The sequence below is a fragment of the Etheostoma cragini genome, chromosome 3, assembly GCF_013103735.1.
Source record: "Etheostoma cragini isolate CJK2018 chromosome 3, CSU_Ecrag_1.0, whole genome shotgun sequence".
NCBI lineage: Eukaryota > Metazoa > Chordata > Actinopteri > Perciformes > Percidae > Etheostoma > Etheostoma cragini.
In genome coordinates, this window is record NC_048409.1 from 22,103,687 (window position 1) to 22,122,934 (window position 19,248).

A 19,248-nucleotide genomic window follows, 5' to 3' on the forward strand; every position below is an offset into this window, starting at 1 on the left:
TGGAAAAAGGCTGCAATGAAACAAAGAGTGAAAAATTTAAAGGGGTCTGAATACTTTCCGTACCCACTGTATATATTTACTCAAGTTCTGTACAAATTTGAGGTAGTTTGCATGAGTCTTTTTACTTTTCATGTCACTTTCTACTTACTCCACTGCATTTCAGAGAGAAATATTGTATTTTTTACTCCACTACATTACTATAAAAAGCACCAATTACTACTTACTTTACAAATTAGGATTTTTGCACACAGAAAACATGAAGTTCATAAAATTCGATGTTTTAATATAAATCAAACTACCCAACAATATTAGGCGTACAAAACAAATGAAAATAAATGATAAGACGTTTAAACAGAATGGTTTTGATAATTTCCTGTTTCTAAAATGCGAGCATTGTCCTGCATTGAGTACTTTTACTTTTAATACTTTTAAGTACAATTTCCGGATAATACTTACTTAATTTCACTTAAGTAACATTTTTCACTGCAAGACTTTTACTCTTTTTTTTTTTTTTTACAGAATGTTATTAGTACTTTTATTTAAAGTGCTCTTATCATGCCTTTTGGCTTTGTCCCTTTCCTTTGTTGTGTTGTTTATCTTTTTGTGCTCGTAATAGGTTTACAAACTGAAAAAGCTCAAAGTCAACACAAAAGGGACATACCATATACTGTTCACAAAGTGTTCCAAATAGCTTTATTGTAGTCCAGCCTTTACTTCTGTGACAAACACTCGTCACTTTCTGACACGTTATAACTCTCACCTAGCTGCTAGCATGGCACGCCCCCATAGCCATACTGCAACTGACAAGCTAGCAGTGCATTTATTGCATGTAAGTATTTGATACATAAGAAACTCTGGTACAGAAACCTTTGTTTGCAACTACAGAGATCCTACGTTTCCTGTAGTTCTTTACCAGGTTTGCACAGGATTTTGGCCCACTCCTCCATACAGACCTTCTCAAGCTCCTTCAGGTTTTGGGGCTGTCGCTGAGCAATACAGACTTCCAGCTCCCTACAAAGATGTTCTATTGGGTTCAGGTCTAGAGACTGGCTAGGCCATTCCAGGACTTTGAGATCCTTCTTAAGGTTCCACTCTTTAGTTGCCCTGGCTGTGTGTTTCGGGTCGTCGTCATGCTGGAAGACCCAGTCACTAACCATCTTCAATGCTCTTACTTAGGGAAGAAGGTTGTTGGCCAAGATCTCGCAGCACATGGCCCTATCCATCCTCCCCTCAACACGGTGCAGTCGTCCTGTCCCCTAGGCAGAAAAGCATTCCCAAAGAATGATGTTTCCACCTACATGCTTCACGGTCGGGATGGTGTTCTTGGGGTAGTACTCATCCTTCTTCTTCCTACAAACACGCCGAGTAGAGTTCAGTCCATAAAGATCAATTTTTGTCTCATCAGACCACATGACCTTCTCCCATTCCTCCTCTGGATCATCCAGATGGTCACTGGGCCTGGACATGTGTTGGCTTTAGCAGGGGGACCTTGTGTGCTCTGCAGGATTTTAATCCATGACGACGTAGTGTGTTACTAATGGTTTTCCTCAAGACTCTGGTCCCAGCTCTCTTCAGGTCATTGAACAGGTCCTGGTCCCTCACCTTCCTCGTGATTATTGATGCACCACGAGGTCAGATCTTGCATGGAGCCCCAGACCGAGAGAGATTGAGTTTCATCTTGAACTTCTTCCATTTTCTAAAAATTACGCCAGCAGTTCTTGCTTTCTCACCAAGCTGCTTGCCTACTGTCCTGTATCCAATCCCAGCCTTGGGCAGGTCTACAATTTTATTCCTTGTCCTTTCACAGCTCCCTGGTCTTGGCCATTGTGGAGAGGTTAGAGTCTGTTTGATTGAGTGTGTGGACAGGTCTCTTTTATACAGGTAACAAGTTCAAATAGGTGCAGTTAATACAGGTAATGAGTGGCGAACGAGGGGGCTTCTTAAAGAAAAACTAACAGGTCTGTGAGAGACGGAATTCTTACTGGTTGGTAGGTGATCAAATACTTATGTCATGCAATAAATTGCAAATTAAGTATTTAAATATCATAGGATGTGATTTTCTGGATTTTTGTATAAGATTCCATCTCTCAAAGTTAAAGTGTACATATGATAAAAATTACAGACCTCTACATGCTTTGTAAGTAGGAAAACCCGCTAAATTTGGCAGTGTATCAAATACTTGTCCTCCCCATTGTCTGATGTTCACTAGCCTTTGAGCGTTCTTGAGGTATCTCTGTTGTTACCTTTGAAAACATTCCTCCATGACTCACCTAATGAGGCTAATCCTAAACAGAGAATTAGGTCTATGGTGTAACGTCTACAGAGGGAAGCTGGGGCAAGTGCATCTTGCATGCTCATCTGTGTCTCACACAGTCATGTGGTGATATTATGCATGAGGTTAACCTTCAACAGGTGACACAGATTACAACACCCACAGGGGGTGTAATGCTCAGGCTACACCTATATCAGCATGGAGTTGGGTTCAAAACACACAATGCACGCACGCCATGGACAATCTCCTGTTGTGTACTACGTGTAAGAAGTAAACTCCGGATTTTGTCGGGACCTGATTCCTCAGACATTATCTGGAGTATACTGTATATGTAAAAACAGCTATGGCATAATGGCAATCTGTAAACCTAGTCTTTACAATAGATAACTAGAAGCTGCTTTTTATGAAGCTTAAACTGTGGCATGTTTTTTATTAAAGACTGCCGTCTCAACGGTGAGTGGAATTACGCAATTGTTTAAAGTATTTCTCATGTCACAGAAACCATCAAAGATAAAACCAAATCACAATTAAAGTACCCTTGTTATTTTGTTTTTTAAATGTTTTTATTTGGAAGCGGCAAAATAAGGAAACGTTGTGTCTTCCTCAGCAGTAACATCTCCTTCAACAACTCCAACAAGCGAAGATGAAACAGATATTTCAGCCCACAGAGATTCAGTTAGAAGCTACAAACGTAGCAAGAGCTGAACAGGGAGACAATAAAAACGTCTTTATCCCCGGCAGAGGACCCATCGCCCGTCATAGACGTCGTTGTCGGCACACAGACAGACTGTGGGTAGCGTTTTTCCAAGCCGTGGCACGTTTCTAATGTATAATTCATCTAAGAGTAACAACTGACATTTATAAACACATTGCCACACAACCTGCCTACATGCAAACAGAAATGATGTATGTGTTCACTTGCATATAGAGCGGCGAAGTGAGATCCGTTCACAAGTGGTCACTCAGGACGCTTTCGGAGACACATTTTACAGACAAGTGAAAACACACGCTCTTAGAGCTGTCCACTTGTGATCAGATCACTCAGGACAGATGTTACAACCAGGTCGGAGCAGCCTCTAAGAATTCAGCAGAATAATTAAAGGGCAGAAAGATAAGTCAAGCACAAACACAATTTGTTATATTATTCACCCAAATTAAATCACATTTGAGTGTGCATGTGTCTGAAACAGAGAGGGCATGTTCTATGTTAGAGACCAGTGAGTGTTTGTGTCTGAGGGACTGAGAGAAAATTGTTACACAGTACATTAGGCATGTTACCTAACGCTTGCTTCCTGCCTTCCCCCTGCTCATCCTTCTCTTGCCTAAAAAACGTTAAAGAGGAATGGGGAGAAGATAGGAAAAAGAGGAAAGAAGAAAAAGGCCTGCTTCCCCACAGACAGACAAGTCAGGACATGCTGTACAATGCCATCTCGTACCAATCTCACACCTTACTGTGGGCACAACAAGACAGAGGGGTTTTCAAAGTGTTTCTTTACTTGATCCTTAGACAGGTCATACAAGAGCACTGACCATACCTCCTTAGTAATGTTATTACACACAAGTGTGCACATTACAATCATGCAATGGCAGTTGTGCACTTTCAGTGCTTATCAAAACATGGCAAACACTCACAAGGAAAAGGTTGTGTTAAAATATCCACTCAAAAATGATACATTGATAGAATACAAGTAAAATATGCCCTAAAATCCAAATCACGATTAATTGCACATTCTACCTCGATTACAATATATTGACGATAATTTCATTTTTTTTATTTGAAGGCGGACACTAACTTTTTTTTTTTGTATAAAAGTTTAAAAAATGTAATGTAATAAGGTAAATGTAATAAGGCAATACATGTGTCTTTGGTTCTTAATTGCTCATTTTGTACATTTGCCCACTGACAAACAAATGATCAGTCTATAATTTTAATGGTAGATTTATTAAAACAGTGACAGACATAACAACAAAATCCAGAAAAACGCATGTCAAAAATGTTAGAGAAATATGTATTTGACCCCTCTGCAAAACATGACCTAGAACTTGCTGGCAAAACCCTTGTTGGCAATCACAGAGTTCAGATGTTTCTTATAGTTGGCCACCAGGTTTGCACACATCTCAGGAAGGATTTTGTCTCTCTCCTCTTTGAAGATCTTCTCCAAGACATTAGGTTTTTGAGGCCGACGTTTGGCTACTGGAACCTTCAGCTCCCTCCACAGATTTTCTATGGGATTAAGGTCTGGAGACCAGCTAGGCCAGTCCAGGGCCTTAATGTGCTTCTTACTGAGCCACTCCTTTGTTGCCTTGGCCGTGTCATTGACAATGACCCTTGGCCGGGTCATTGTCATGCTGGAATAACCATCCACAACCCAATTTCAATGCCCTGGCTGAGGGAAGGAGATTCTGACCCAAGATTTGATGGTACATGATGGTTCTTTGTCCCTCTGATGCAGTGAAGTTGTCCTGTCCCCTTACCAGAACACCCCCAAAGCATAATGTTTCCACCTCCATGTTTGACGGTGGGGACGGTGTTCTTGGGGTCATAGGCAGCATTCCTCCTCCCCCTCCAAACCCGGCGAGTTGAGTTGATGCCAAAGAGCTCCATTTTGGCCTCATCTGACCACAACACTTTCACCCAGTTGTCCTTTGAATCATTCAGATGTTCATTGGCAAACTTCAGACGGGCATGTATATGTGCTTTCTTGAGCAGGGGGGCCTTGGGGCGCTGCAGGATTTCAGTCCTTCACGGCGCAGTGTGTTACCAATTGTTTTCTTGGTGACTATGGTCCCAACTGCCTTAAGATTGACAAGATCCTCCCGTGTAGTTCTGGGCTGATTCCTCCCTGTTCTCATGATCTTTGCAACTCCAAGAGGTGAGAGCTTGCATGGAGCCCCAGGCCGAGGGAGATTGACCGTTCTTTTGTGTTTCTTCCATTTGCGATAATCGCACCAACTGTTGTCACCTTCTCACCAAGCTGCTTGGCAATGGTCTTGTAGCCCATTCCAGACTTGTGTAAGTCTACAATCTTGTCCCTGACATCGGTGGAGAGCTCTTTAGTCTTGGCCATGTTGGAGAGTTTGGAATAGGATTAATTGCTTCTCTGGACAGGTGTCTTTTATACAGGTAACAAAATGAGATTAGGAGCACTCCCTTTAAGAGTGTACTCCTAATCTCAGCTCGTTACCTGTACAAAAGACACGTGGGAGCCAGAAATCTTTCTAATTGAGAGGGGGTCAAATACATCTTTCCCTCATTCAAATGCTAATCAATTTATAACATTTTTGACATGCGTTTTTCTGGATATATTACTATTATTATTATTATTATTATTATTATATATTGTTATTCTTTCTCTCACTGTTCAAATAATTCTACAATAACATTATAGACTGATCATGTCTTTGTCAGTGTCCAAATGTGCAATCAGCAGGGGAATAAATACTTTTTTCCCCTCACTGTACATATTACGAGCAAATGAATTGCATTGCCGCTTTAATGAGTGAAAATACTTCCTATAAAATTGTGCTCATCCTCAAATGTGTATCAATGAATTATTATGGATCATCACAAAGTTGTTGTGTTTTGTGTGACCTTTATTGTATTTGCGGAGAAGACGTTTACATTATTAGATTTCTCTAATCATTTGCAGCCAGTGCGAATGACGTCTATGCTCCGAGTGGCTGCTGGTCGTTAGGCCTGCACGAATTGGGGGGAAATATGAATCACGATTTTTTTGCTTAGAATTGATATCACGATTCTCTGCTGCGATTTTTTTCTAACGAAGTGTAATGTTTATTGCACACATGAACCATGACAAAACAAAACAAATTTTCAGTTCCAACTATAGATTTTTTTTGGCACATATAGCACACTGCGCATCACCACAATCCTTTAAACACAGAGGCTTCAATGAAGGGAGGGAATAGCAACGCTTTAAAACCTATTTTATACAGTCTATGTTTAAAAAGAAAGTAGCAGCGTTTGTGATGTAGTCGGCCCGTAAAATTAAATGAGAATCAAATTCATACATTATTTTTAAATAAATAAAAATCTAAGTTACAAAAAATTAAACACCAACAGGGGTGAATATTATTAAAAATGTAATTGACTTGATCAATTAATTGTACATAGAAAAATGAGGAGTGGAAAAAAAATCATTCTTAGACGCATTGCGATTCCCTCTAGAACAATTCATTGCTCGATTCTGATAAGTTAATAATCAATTATTAAAAAATGTTTTTTTAATTTATATAATTTAGTTTATTAAAAAATAAATCCCAAATGTGTTGATTTTTTTTTTCAAAATTACTGTCTCCAGACATTTACAAATCAAAACACAGAGTGAGTGAAAGAGGAGGGGATGACTGAGCCTCTGACATGGAAGATTACTGAGAGAGAAGGTGACTTTCACAAGCATGTTAAAGGCTTACGCATGGAAGGACTACAAAACAAAACCCCCAGTAGACCAAACAATTTCATTAAAACTTGAGTGTTGACAAAAACTGTATATGTCAAAATCTAACAAACTCAGATTTATATGTATAATTTCTTTAAATCATGCATGGAAACGCACAAAAAAATATTGTATCACGATGGATTGATAATTGGTTTAGAATCAAATGGTTGGCCTTTGAATTTGAATCAAATCGTGAGGTGTCCAGAGTTCCCCCCCCCCCTAGAAAAAATGTTTACATTCAATAGTTGACAGTGGCCTAGAAAGGCTCTGCAACTAATCTGTTATGGAATGTGGCCAAGATGTGAAATTTGGTCTCAGTAAAGTGCATTAAAGAACAAGAGACGACTACAGGCCTGATTAATAGCCTTTTAAATTGTGGTGTGAAGCAATCAGCTCTACAACAGAAGAAAAGAAGAAAAAATATTTCCACAACTTAGCTATCTTTGTGTGATACCCAAGAACCCATGTGTGTATACACTGAGTGTTTCTGCGTTACGCTCAGTAGAAGTCCTACGTCACATTTCAACATATTTCATCAAATATGAGCATGTTTTCTAGGATAATTTACCAGGGATGCATCAATTGCAAATTTCTCAGTCAATGTTTGTTGTTTTCTTTTGTGGAAGAAAAAAAAAAAATCTCATTTAAAAAATGAAAAAAAACAACAACACTACTGACGTTTTTTTGAATACATAGTATCAACTCGACTAGCCTCTAGTCGCTGTTTTTTTGGTCATTCCATTATGAAAAGAGTCCCTGGTACCTTTTTTTAGTATCACCTCCATTGAGGTTCCAAGTGAGCTGAGACGGTACCAAAAGGTGACGTAAAAACTTGCAGACTACTGACTGGTCGGAGAGAATTGTCACCAATCACTGCGTCACCATTACTAGCAACAGACGGGGGGGGTCCTGAACAAATCGCTATTTTTAAAAAGTTTAGCCAGCGGTGTTTTGGAGTCCCATTGGCGCTCAAATAGTTTGTTGTTTGTTTACATAACTAGCGCACAAGAAAGGCAAAATGTTGTCACACCAATGACCGCAGGGAAGCAGGAGGATTTTCTGTTGCTTCTCCATCATCTCTGACTGGGAAAAGTCAAGCTGCAGGTTACCGGTAAGATAACAACCTGTGTCTTTAGCTGTGCTACCAGTTGGTAAGCTGTCCGGTGTCCGCGGGGAAATTTATCACCTTCCTGAAAGTTGTGAGTTGTTCCGTCAGTCTGGGCTTTCTTCTTCTTTTTCAAACTGGGTACACTACTGTTGTAATGGTGCTGCCACTATTGAAGATTCAAAAGCAACCTGTTTTTTGCAGATTGTCACATTACTAGAAGATAATATATGAAGTTGAAGCTAACTGACAGCTGTTGGTCAGCTAATATTAACTTTAGCTTTCTCCATGAAGCTCCCAGCTACTTTACGTTAAGCTCCTATAACTCATAATGCAGCTAGGAAACCAGAACAAGCTAACTGTTAATAACAAACATTTTGGCTCTGTGGATGTCAATATTAAAGTCATGTTAAAACTATTTCCAATCCTTCTTGAGATTTCCTAACGCTGTGCCGCTCATTCTGATCCGCACGGAGGATTATTACAAGCGCACAACAGGATGACGCTTCTGTGGACACAAGACCAACTGTGCAGATTACAAATGAAGGAAGACAGCGAAAATAGTTAGGGTCTAAGAGAAAGACAGGCAAGAGAAAATGACAGAAATTTGGGGCTCATTCAAAGCTGAAAACATTCTGCTACATCATCGGTAGAATACATCCTGTGTACTCATCCATTCCACGGAATGAACCCAACACACGGTAACACAAATGCTACTCTTGCCAGCCGCACTGTTTTATACAACTAAAATGAGTGGTGAAGTTAAATCATTGGTTTCAGGTAACCACCCTACGGTAATTGCTGGATGGTTTTAAGGTAACAGTTGGTAGCTAACATTAGCAGATACGCCCATTCACAGCGACGTGACTGTTCATATTTTGGTACAATGTCTCTGACCTTAGTGGTCACAGTGACTGGAAGAGTGATATGAGATGCTAAAAAGAAAAAAACTAAACAGCTACAGGAAACACTATCTGTAAAAAACACATTTGAATAGTAATTTCAGCATTTGAATAGTGTTGATTTTTTTTACTATTGGAATTACATTCGACTTTCGGAATTTGTTCCAACAGCCCTAGTTTATGAGTCATTTAGTGTCACTTAGAGAAAGTCTGTCCTTGTTGAAAGGTCATGACCAGCAATAAAGTTCATAGAGAGAGTGCACAATGAGATCAACTTTATCAAGAGAACAGCAAAGTGTGGCCCACCTGTCTCTAGCATAGTCTATGTGTGAGTGTATCAAAACTCTTGTTTTGACTTCCACTTCACTAACTGGCTTTGTCTAGAGGAGATGAACTTTCACTGTTACAACATCCAGGTGCAGCACACTAGCTATCTGCCATCAAGGGTTTGTGTGTGACTGCCTCTGTGTAAGCAAGTATTATAGAACCAACAGCTTCCATTCTACAAAACTTAAAAATACACAATAGAAAGGTAATTATGTATCAGGGAAACAAAGTTTTAACAAATTGCCTGTTGAATGTTTTAGGTTTAACAAATCAACAGCGAGCAAATGAGGCATAGGAAGAGACCATCCCTTTCCCTTCTAAACTACCACGCATTAAATAACCAGGTCTACTTCTGTGTGACTGCACTGCAGGACTGCACTGCAGGATCCAGCTCCATCTAACAACTGAGAGAGTTGTTAGATTTTTTTTGACTGGTCAGCATTTCTCATTGGATTGATATTAAACCTAGGCCATTAAACAAGGCACCAAAGCACATATCTCCATATTTATGATATCCACAGACATGTAAAACTACACTCCTATTCTTCTGATATCCATGAGCAACTGGGGGAGCTGAAACACCTTTGCTGGTTGGTGAAAATCATGAGCTGACTGGTCTGTCTGTGACCAACAGACAACAAACCTCTCTTTTATTCTGTCATTCCGCTTAGGCCTGCACGATTTGTGGAAAAATACAAATCACAATTTATTTAATTTGCTTAGAATTGATATCACGATTCTCTGCCATGATTTTTTTTAACGTGACAAATAAACCAAGGGCATTTTAGTTTTGCATTTTTCATTCATTATTATTTAGTTTTGACTCGTGTTTTCAAATTCAATTTAGTTTTAATTAGCTTTTAAAGTGGTTTGCTAGTTTTTTTTTATTTTTTGAATATGCTTGGTTTAGTTGTTATTAGTTTAAGTTTTTTTTTTAATATATGTTATTAGTTGGGGGATTCGAAAAGGTCAGAAAAGGTATTGTGTAATAATAACTCAACAAAATCATAAATTTTAGAAATTTGTATTCACATTGTATTCAACAATAACAACAGTACATACAAAGTACATTTGATGTTGATGAGCACAGATATGTAAACAGTCAATACAAGACGCAGCAGTGAGTGCAGAATTTGACTGACGTGTTCCAGGAGAAAAACCTAAACAGCCAACAGACTAAAGACAACAACGGATGTTTTGAACTTTGGTTTGAGTAAAGTGGCAAACTTTTTGAAGTCAATCGACTCACGCAGTTGTGTAGACATCCCAGTATTAATCCACATGTTAATCCACGTTCCCTCCCGTGTTCCTGCGTATTTAATAACCAGCTATCGAGTCGCTGGTGAAAGCAGCCTGTAGTGTTCTCTATCCTGCTGTTGTCTCCGTCATTATGCTGGCCCGTGCAGGCCTAGTCCTTGGTCCACTATCATTTTAACATCCAGGCAAGCATTAACAGGCTAAAGGCCTTGACACATCAGGCAGACGACCGAGATCTAGTAGCGACGAAAGACGACTATGACAACGCCTCACGTCGCCTTTGTCTTGGCCAAACATTTGCACTTGAAATAGCCCTGCACGATTAATTGTTATAAAATCCCAATCTCTCTTTATCCTGTTCACGATTTAATTTTTAAATGACTTTTGAAATGACTTTGGTTCTCATTTAATTTTACGAGCCGTATGCATCACAAATACTACTACTTTCTTCTTTGAGTTTTAAACAGACTGTATCAGTTTTAAAGCGCTCCCAAGCGCTGCAATGCTCTCCCTTCTCTTCATTGAGGCCTTTTTGTTTACAGGCTAGTGTTGATGGGCAATGTGCTATAGGTTCCAAAAAAGAATTTATGTTTGGTCTGGTTAAAAATATCAACTAAATGACCTTAGTTTTTGTCTTTGTCAATGTCTTTCATAGAGCAAAAAACGTTATATCTTTGCAAAAGTAACATTTCCCGTAGACATGTATAGTTTAGTTTCCGAGTGGGAACCCAGAAATTTTGACATTCCATGTAAAATTTAACACAACATAGTCCGCAAAGACTAAAGCCAACAGCCAATAACCACGTACGTTCTGCATGTACTTGAAAAGAAATAACTCCTTGCCAGCAGGCTGCATCCAAATACAGAAACTGGATACAAAATCGTTGTTATGATTCCCACAACTAAACAGCTAGTTAGCCAACGTTAGCTTGCAACTTCCACCCACCCAACAGGGCTTCATGCCACACAGAAAATGAGCCTGACACTCCGGCGATAGCAATGTGCTTTTCTACGATGTGAAAAGAGAATGAAACATTAAGTTATTAAATTTGACTAATTTAGAAGCTTGTCGGCTACCAACCACGGTTCAGAAAGAGGTCTAACGTTACGGTCTTTCTATAAAATTTCTTAGTAGAACATTAGTTTATTAAAATCAGTTTATTTTGTAATGTGCTGGTATATGTAGATCTTTTAAAGGACGTGTTTGTTAAAATAAATACACCTACACAAATAAAGTAGTTATGTGTCTCGTAATACGTTCATCGCCATCTTATGGACAAAATGTGCAAAAAGAAATATTCTAATCCTTCAAACCTATGTATTTTTTTAAAGGAACATTCAAATGTCATTTTTGGCCAGTTTTGACAGCTCTATGTGTATTGGATTGATGAGATGAGAGGCTGCTTTGTGCGCTCTCACAGTATGCCCTATTTGTTGTTAGTGAGCCGTGCATCCATCATAAGGGATGTGCACACTCATCTTAATAGTCATATCATCAGGTGAAAGGTTTTCCCGTCATCATAGTGCACAGACGGTCCTGATTAGAAGCCAACAGGCTGGAAATCAAGTGTCTTTTAGCAGAAGTCTTACTAGTGATGCTGTTGTCAAATGCACCAACCAGGGCTTTCTGATTTATTTGTTTTGGTCGTTTTTGACTTACACTACCATGCAAGCCAAGAAGACATAGTCAGCATACTCTAACTGGAGTGACAACAGATGGCTCTCAGGCAAATACAGCCCACATAAAGGCACCTGATCCAATAGGTCAGCAGAAAAGAAAAACCCTACTTGGAATATTTGAGCAACCATTCCCTTTGTAATGCCCCAAATTTCCCCAAACTAAAAAAAAAGGGCCATACCAACCTACTGTTTGACACAACAAACACTAGCAGACCTGGATGCAATGTGTCATGGTCAGAGTTATATATATTTGAAGTACAGGACTCATCAGAAAACAGTGTTTTGCATTAATATATTTTTTGATAATGAGCTGGTGGCAGTTTTGAAACAACTAATGTTGCCATGTCAATATTTTCTGGTCCGGGAGGTTTCATAAAATGTCAGCTAGCTATAAAATGGGATATCTACATTCCCCAAAACTGGTGCAAAAAGCTTGAATGCAGTTTTTATAAACTTGTATAGTTACACTGCGAGAAAATGGTTGTATTATGAAGACGTAAGAAACTTTCCTAACGCAAAATGATAAAAGCAGTGTCAAACTAGCTAACGTTAAATTAAGGAGCCGCTCTCTGAATCTGCCAAACAGTTTTGAGTGGTACTTTTACGTTTAATTTCACGAACAGTTATATTACGTTACACGTTAACTTTGGAAGTTCGATTTTAATTTAAAGTTATTCAGCTAGGTGCTACAAACTTGTAACCTTGTTGTTGGGATGTCATAAAGATATCTGCATCTAACCGAACAGCTAATTAGCTAGCAAGCTAACGTTAAGCTATATTCTATAGTTGGAACAATCTGTGTCTCCTCTTTTTCATCTTCGTCAATACCCTTCTCTCCGTCCTCTGCGCTATGTCACACATTTACCTCAGGCCTTTATATCTTTCCTCAAAAACAATACTAACTAATATATGTGAAAACAGATGTATCTTGTATCCAGCAGTTAACGTTAGAGGTGATGCCCTGTCTCGAATGGACCCCCACCAACACCGAGCAGCGGTGTCACCAAAGCGGGCTGGCCGTTGTGCCTTAAGAGCCTGAAGGCCCCAGCGTCATCCCGAGTTTATGGATAAAAAGGCTTGACATATAACAATGACAAGTTGTTATTGATCACTTCTGACGCTCGGACATCACTCGTCTTACCTTTGCTTTGGTAATGATGTGTGTGGCTAGTTTAACAACCGCGAAATTTCCCTTGCCGATAGTCCGCTCGATTTCGTAGTGGCCCACTCGGGCTGGGGGGGGCCTGGTAACCGAAGTGTGGCCAGGATTGGTGATGCACCCAGCGGCCGTGCTGGTACGACTGGAGTGGGTGATCCCCGAGGATGGCTGGGCCCGGTTTTGGGAGCCCATGCCTGCGTGGGTCGGTCGGGCAGAGTGCGTAATCCCGGCCGCAGCGGACCCAGCAGCACCTCCGCTTGACACGGCCGCCATCTTCTCGCCTCTCTGCGGGAACAACAAGCAGCCTTGCGCAGCGCGCATCACGGGCACGCCCCCGCCCTGCGTCATTTTACGTGAAACGCTCCTCCGCAGCGCCCTCTCTAGGTTGTAACCATGGTAACGATCAGCGTAACAAATGACTTCATCCACAGAAACGTATTTTGGTTGCCTTGGCAACAAAGAAGTGCGCATTATCACCATCACTCTGGTTCCCATGATTCAGTAATTTTGCAAACTGCTACACTATGTATGATCAGACGCCAATGAAACTAGAAATTGACTTGCCCGTATAAATTATGGATAGATAGATAGATAGATAGATAGATAGATAGATAGATAGATAGATAGATAGATAGATAGATAGATAGATAGATAGATAGATAGATAGATAGATAGATAGATAGATGGATTAAATTGGCCTGAAGTAGCCAGTAATTATTATGTACTGGCTTACCTGTAATGAATTAATTTAAAATACATATTTTAGAGATAGTAGAAGATAGAAGATAGTTTGTTAATAGCTTTCACATATTGTGACCCATTGACTCCAACTCAATACCAGAAATTACTAGCCTACTACACTGGAGACATGACACACCTCTTCTTTTTAAATTTCGGTGCTTTTTCAATTTTAGCAAGTGGGGGAAATACAATGTATTTAGACTACTTTAGGCTACTCTATTATTCTATAGCCCTCACCAGGTTGTAGACAGCACCACTCTATGGCAGAGAGGAGTTCTGCGTCCTTAACTGGATTAGCAACTGAGCAAAGCAGACAGCTGCCCTGAGTCCCAGAAACCCAGCGATTGAAATAGAAGTTCCCCATTCAAATGTTTTTAAGTTAATTTGATCAACCGACATTTTGTTTTGGTATATGCACTTTTAAATAAGATGAATTATGTCCCTAAAGGCAGGCCCTGCATTGTCTAAACCCAACACCCTGATTTATTTTGAGGAATCATGTTTGATATTCTTAAAAATTGTTTATGCAGACCCATTGGCACACAAAACCTGGAGTCAGAAAGTGCTCAAAGTAACAGAACGTACCTAGGAGTTGTTGGTTTGCCATTTTTAGTCTGCTATTCTGTACTTCAAGACTAACTGGAGGCAGAGTTGAACGGAGGATCACTGTTGCCCAGCAGCTAATTTTGACAAAATATGACAAACACACACACAAAGATTATGAATGTGACATTTTCCAAAAATTGAAATAGTTGTATACCATGTTTGTATTTTCAATTGTATCTTGGCTAAAATATAGCATTACATCAAATATAGCCTATTAATTTCCACTTTCATGTTTTTCTTTTTGAAAGTTTCCTACATCAATCCAGACAAGAATATACACGGAAAAAATTGATGTGAAATACTCTCTTTCTCTAGTCAACATAAATCATACTTAATCAATATTCAGTTTGAATCTTTCTAACACAAGTTTTACAGGGTAAATTAGAATTATTATCTTGATGGACACTTCCATAAGCCTATTATTGATACCACACTGACAACAGACACACTCACACTAAATATTATTACTTCATTATATAAGCCTCAACATACTGTTACATCAGTTATGTTCTTGCTGATGATGTTAAACATGTTTGTTGCTTTTGCACTAATGTTAACATAATGTTTTGTTTGCATCTTAAACTGTACTTTTCCTTATACCTGCTTTACTAAAGGCCTATGTGATCATACTAATAAAGCGGCAAGCCTCTTTGAATTATACAGTGTTTACAACAAATTCCCCATAGTTTCTCCCAGTGAGTATCATTAAATACGAAAGACCAAAACATGTACATGAAGGGGCCTGTACTGATAGTAGCAGAGGCATAGATATAAAACATATCTATTAGTAGAGGACTCTATGGAGGGCATAGACATGACGTCACATTCAGTTTGTTTACTGTCTGAGCGTGGAGGGGGCGCTAATGTCACAGATTTCTCACACTATAAACACGCTCAATCTCTTCACCAGATATAGCTAGCTAGCTACTTGCATAATGCCGCGGCACCGCGAATACAGACCGTGACAACCGATCACATTGGACGGACTGAAAAAAACTGTTTTTGACACTGTGCGCGTAGCTGGAACCGAACTCCTAGCTATATCAAAACATGGAGCTGCCTTAGCAGCGTTGACCAACAATGCTAACGTTGTAGCGCAGCTAGCGGTTTTCAGATGAAGAGGAATTCGGTAGCGTTGTCTTGAAACTTTGTGTCTCGACACTTGTGTTATTTGTTGCATAACCTTAGCTGGCGGCTTCGAGTTTGTTGCAGATGTCAATACGACGAGGTGCAAATATTTAGCTAATGTAAATCCCTCGCTGTCTCTTTAGCTTGTCAGTTAGCAGCTGTTGTTATTGTTGGTTATTGCTGGAAGGGGCACAGCTAAGCTAGCCATCTTACGAGTAGTTGTTGCTGAATGGGGTGGAGTTTTCGCTAAGGCTAGAATAACGTTAGGTATTAGTTACATTTTAGGAAGACGGTGTCAGACAAAATGGTGTTAAGGAGTTGCTGGAAGTCTCGACATAAAAACAGCTGTGGACCTGCTCCTTCTTGGACCCGACCACTATTGGCTGCCCTGTTCTGGCTATGTGTGACCCAGTTTGTTTTCGGCAGTGGGGCGAAGGGGGAAACCAACAATGTTATCCAGAAAGATGCACAGTTTGATGTCACCTATAATGATACAGTTACAAGTGAAAACCAGACGATCTATGCTTTCAATCACACTGTCTCCAGGAATAAGGTGAGTTTACATTGTCAAATTGGACTTTCACTTAAAAATCAGATAAATAATAATCATATGTAATATGATATTTTCTCTTTTTCTGTCTTTGGGTGTCAGACGGAGGGAGTGCGTGTGTTTGTGGATGTGTTATCACAGGGTTTTGAGAGTCCTATCCTGTTTGTGGTACGACAGAAGCAAGCTGTGGTGTCTTTTCAAGTCCCTCTCATTTTAAGAGGCCTGTAAGTATTACCACTTTTATCTTGCCACCTACTCAGCTTCCCCCAGTCCTACAAGATCACAATTAAACAGTATTTCTAATTTTTACAGTGAGGACCAGCATAATGCTTCTTTGCCCTCTCTTTGCCAAAGGAACAGCCTATTAGCCTAAGTCCTCTGAGTTCTTAGTATAATATTCTGCAAATTGTAGAGCAAAGCTGAGATAAGTATGTGGCACAGATATAGTGAATGTGCCAATTGGCTTCCCTTAGAACAACCATTTCCAGTATTGTGGTCATATACAATGTATGGCAAACATACATTAATGCCTTCAATGCATTTTAATTGAGTTTGTTGAATTGAGCAATGACACATTCAACAGCTGGCATTCAAATGGAATATGATCTGCACACGCTCTCATAGGCAGTTAGAAAGGGAAGTGAACACATTTGTTGTAGGTACAGATTAAGCTCTATGTCTATAAATTTAGTCACAAAGCCCCAACTGACCAAATCAGATGTAAATGGACTGTACTGTAAGGCAAGTCTCCTCAACACTGAATAGGATTGTACAGGAAGGTTTAATCCGATGTTCCTGGGAGTGTCTGGCTGTTACTGCTGTTTTCCCCTAGATAGTAAACATTTATGACTTCAGGTCATGCACAAATGTTCTTGTTTGGTGTAGATACTGTAGCTGTGTGTGTACTTAATTGGCTAGGAAATAGAGAAGGAAATCTGTAAATGCTAGCTGTGATTGTTGTAGACTTTTGCGTAAATGTGGTGGAGAGATGGGTTTTCAGATCTGATATACAGGGTCAAATTTATTCCAGGAGGTATTTTACTTTAGGAATCCTCCATTCTCCTATGTGGACATGTAATAGTTGTATGTAGACATTTGCTGGATGGAGCACTAAGGGCAGCTGTTGATGTACTTTGTGGAGAGGAAAATCTAAAATGGCCAGCCTTTATTATGGTCTGGATTTGTCTTACTGTTTTTAGGGCACACAGTGTTTGTCATCTGATTTAATCAGGTTGGAGTTTGCAACAGGTTAGAAGTTGGGCAGTTTATTGTCCATTGGCTAACAGCCTTGTATGATCTGTCTCTCCCACACTCCAAGGCACTTGCTCTGGTTGTGCAACACCAGAATTACCTTGCAATATAGTCTTGCCTATGCAGCCTCGTGGCCAGGCATGTTTTTAGCAGATTACTAATGAACACTGGACTTTCACTTCCTCCTCTGAGATCCACCAAATCTGAGGAGCCCAGCTTACTGTAAATGAGCTGCCTGAAAGTCATCAGAGCGATTTTAGTTCTGTTTTTTTATTGTAGCTTTTGTGAAATAATATCTTTAAAAGAGTCCACTTCTATGTTTTTGAGCTAAGCCATGTGCATTTATCAACATTTGTTAGAGTTGGGTATTTATGGCTTTTCAGAGATTATGCATGATCCAGTTTGGTCTTTTGATTCTGAAACAGCATAGTATACTCCTATTATATTAAAGAATCTTATAATAATCTAATAATTCTTTCATCATCACATAACATGTCCATCTTTTTTCTTAGATTTTTTTTCTATTCCAATTATCCGTTAATTTATTTAAAGTGGGTAAAATGGGTGGCTTGTGGCCCGGAGGGGAAATAGTTGACCCACAACCACAAGGTTGACAGATCAATCCCAGGTCATCCAGCCACATGTCACAGTGTCCCTGAGCAAGACACTGAACCCCAAGTTGCTCCCTGGATGCTGTACGTATAGATGTTCGCTGCTCTTAAGACTTTGGATGGGTTAAATGCAGTAATTTCACCACATTGTACTCTGTGTTTGATTGTTAAGAATAAAGTTTGATTTAAAGTATCTATTGATTCTGTGCATCCGTAAAGAGTTTTAGATAAATAAATAATGTATTAATAAATAGAACTTGAAGGTCTTGGTAATTGTAAAAGTGAAACCTTTTACATGGGAACTTGAGCTTGCTTGTTCTTTCTCTCTCTTTTTTTGCCAATGTCTCTTTTTCTCTATCTGTCTCTCTCCAGCTACCAGAGGAAGTACCCTTACAGTCATGTGGGCCGGACATTGTGCCAGCCCCCAACCCGGGCCGCCTCTGAGACCCAGTTCTTCTTTGTGGACGTGTCTACCCTGTCCAGCCTGGGTACAAACTACCAGCTCAGGGTCAGTCGTGTTGAAAGCTTCACCCTGCAGTAAGTGACATCTTACAAGTGACAGTGCAGTAGCTGCCTGAATTCTCAGATTAAGGCTAGGTTTTGTAGTAACTGAGAACTACTGGTATGATTGACTTGTCACCTTTACCTTGATTACAGGACAGACAAGAAATTCAGCTTCACCGCGTCACCGTCCCAACCTCAGGTATTACAGCTTAACATCAAAGCTTTGTGTGTTTTTAGGGATGACACAAAGTGCTGCTCTACAATAGGGCCGTTTAGTCACAGAAATGTAGATAGCAGACAGGGTGAGAGTGGGGGTGGAGGGTCCAGATGACGAGAAAGATACGAAAAGCTGAGAAAAGTTTCATCCATGAAAAAGGGGCCTGTTGGTTCCTGTTGGCCTTTTATAGCACCTGTATTTCATCCAGTCAGTAATTTACTAAGTTTATATACAAACCCCATATTCTGAAGACAATAATTCTACTAAACTGTTAATATGGCTAATGAAAATGAATATTCAACTAATATTCCCATTTTGTATCTTCCTTACTTCCTTCATTAAGCCTTTTTTTCCCTCTTCTTTCCCTTGCCCTTTCTCTCAGTACTTCAAGTATGTCTTTCCTGATGGGGTGGACACTGTGATCGTCAAGGTCAACTCAGAAATGACCTTTCCTTGCTCCGTTATGTCAATCCAAGACATC

General features: G+C 39.7%; 2 protein-coding genes and 1 long non-coding RNA gene across 7 annotated transcripts in view; 2 read left to right on the top strand and 1 right to left on the bottom strand.

Moving 5' to 3' along the window:
- Positions 1-3,508, top strand: part of LOC117942605 — a 16,334-nt gene extending 12,826 nt beyond the window's left edge. Inside the window, exon 3 of the long non-coding RNA XR_004656158.1 lies at positions 3,491-3,508. This is a non-coding gene — a long non-coding RNA (uncharacterized LOC117942605). The remainder of the gene's footprint in view (positions 1-3,490) is intronic.
- Positions 1-13,466, bottom strand: part of sik3 (SIK family kinase 3) — a 37,495-nt gene extending 24,029 nt beyond the window's left edge. For both annotated transcript variants that reach the window (XM_034868105.1, XM_034868104.1), the window contains exon 1: positions 13,142-13,466. In XM_034868105.1, coding sequence (XP_034723996.1) covers positions 13,142-13,432 — 291 coding nt within the window. In that variant the 5' untranslated portion in view covers positions 13,433-13,466. The remainder of the gene's footprint in view (positions 1-13,141) is intronic.
- A 1,893-nt stretch (positions 13,467-15,359) lies between these two features.
- The window catches only part of sidt2 (SID1 transmembrane family, member 2), a 13,319-nt gene continuing 9,430 nt past the window's right edge, over positions 15,360-19,248 (top strand). For 2 of the 4 annotated variants that reach the window (XM_034868108.1, XM_034868109.1), the window contains exons 1-5: positions 15,360-16,187; positions 16,287-16,408; positions 18,419-18,583; positions 18,704-18,749; positions 19,150-19,248. In XM_034868108.1, coding sequence (XP_034723999.1) covers positions 15,939-16,187; positions 16,287-16,408; positions 18,419-18,583; positions 18,704-18,749; positions 19,150-19,248 — 681 coding nt within the window. In that variant the 5' untranslated portion in view covers positions 15,360-15,938. The remainder of the gene's footprint in view (positions 16,188-16,286; positions 16,409-18,418; positions 18,584-18,703; positions 18,750-19,149) is intronic. The other 2 variants (XM_034868110.1, XM_034868111.1) reach the window with 1 other exon arrangement.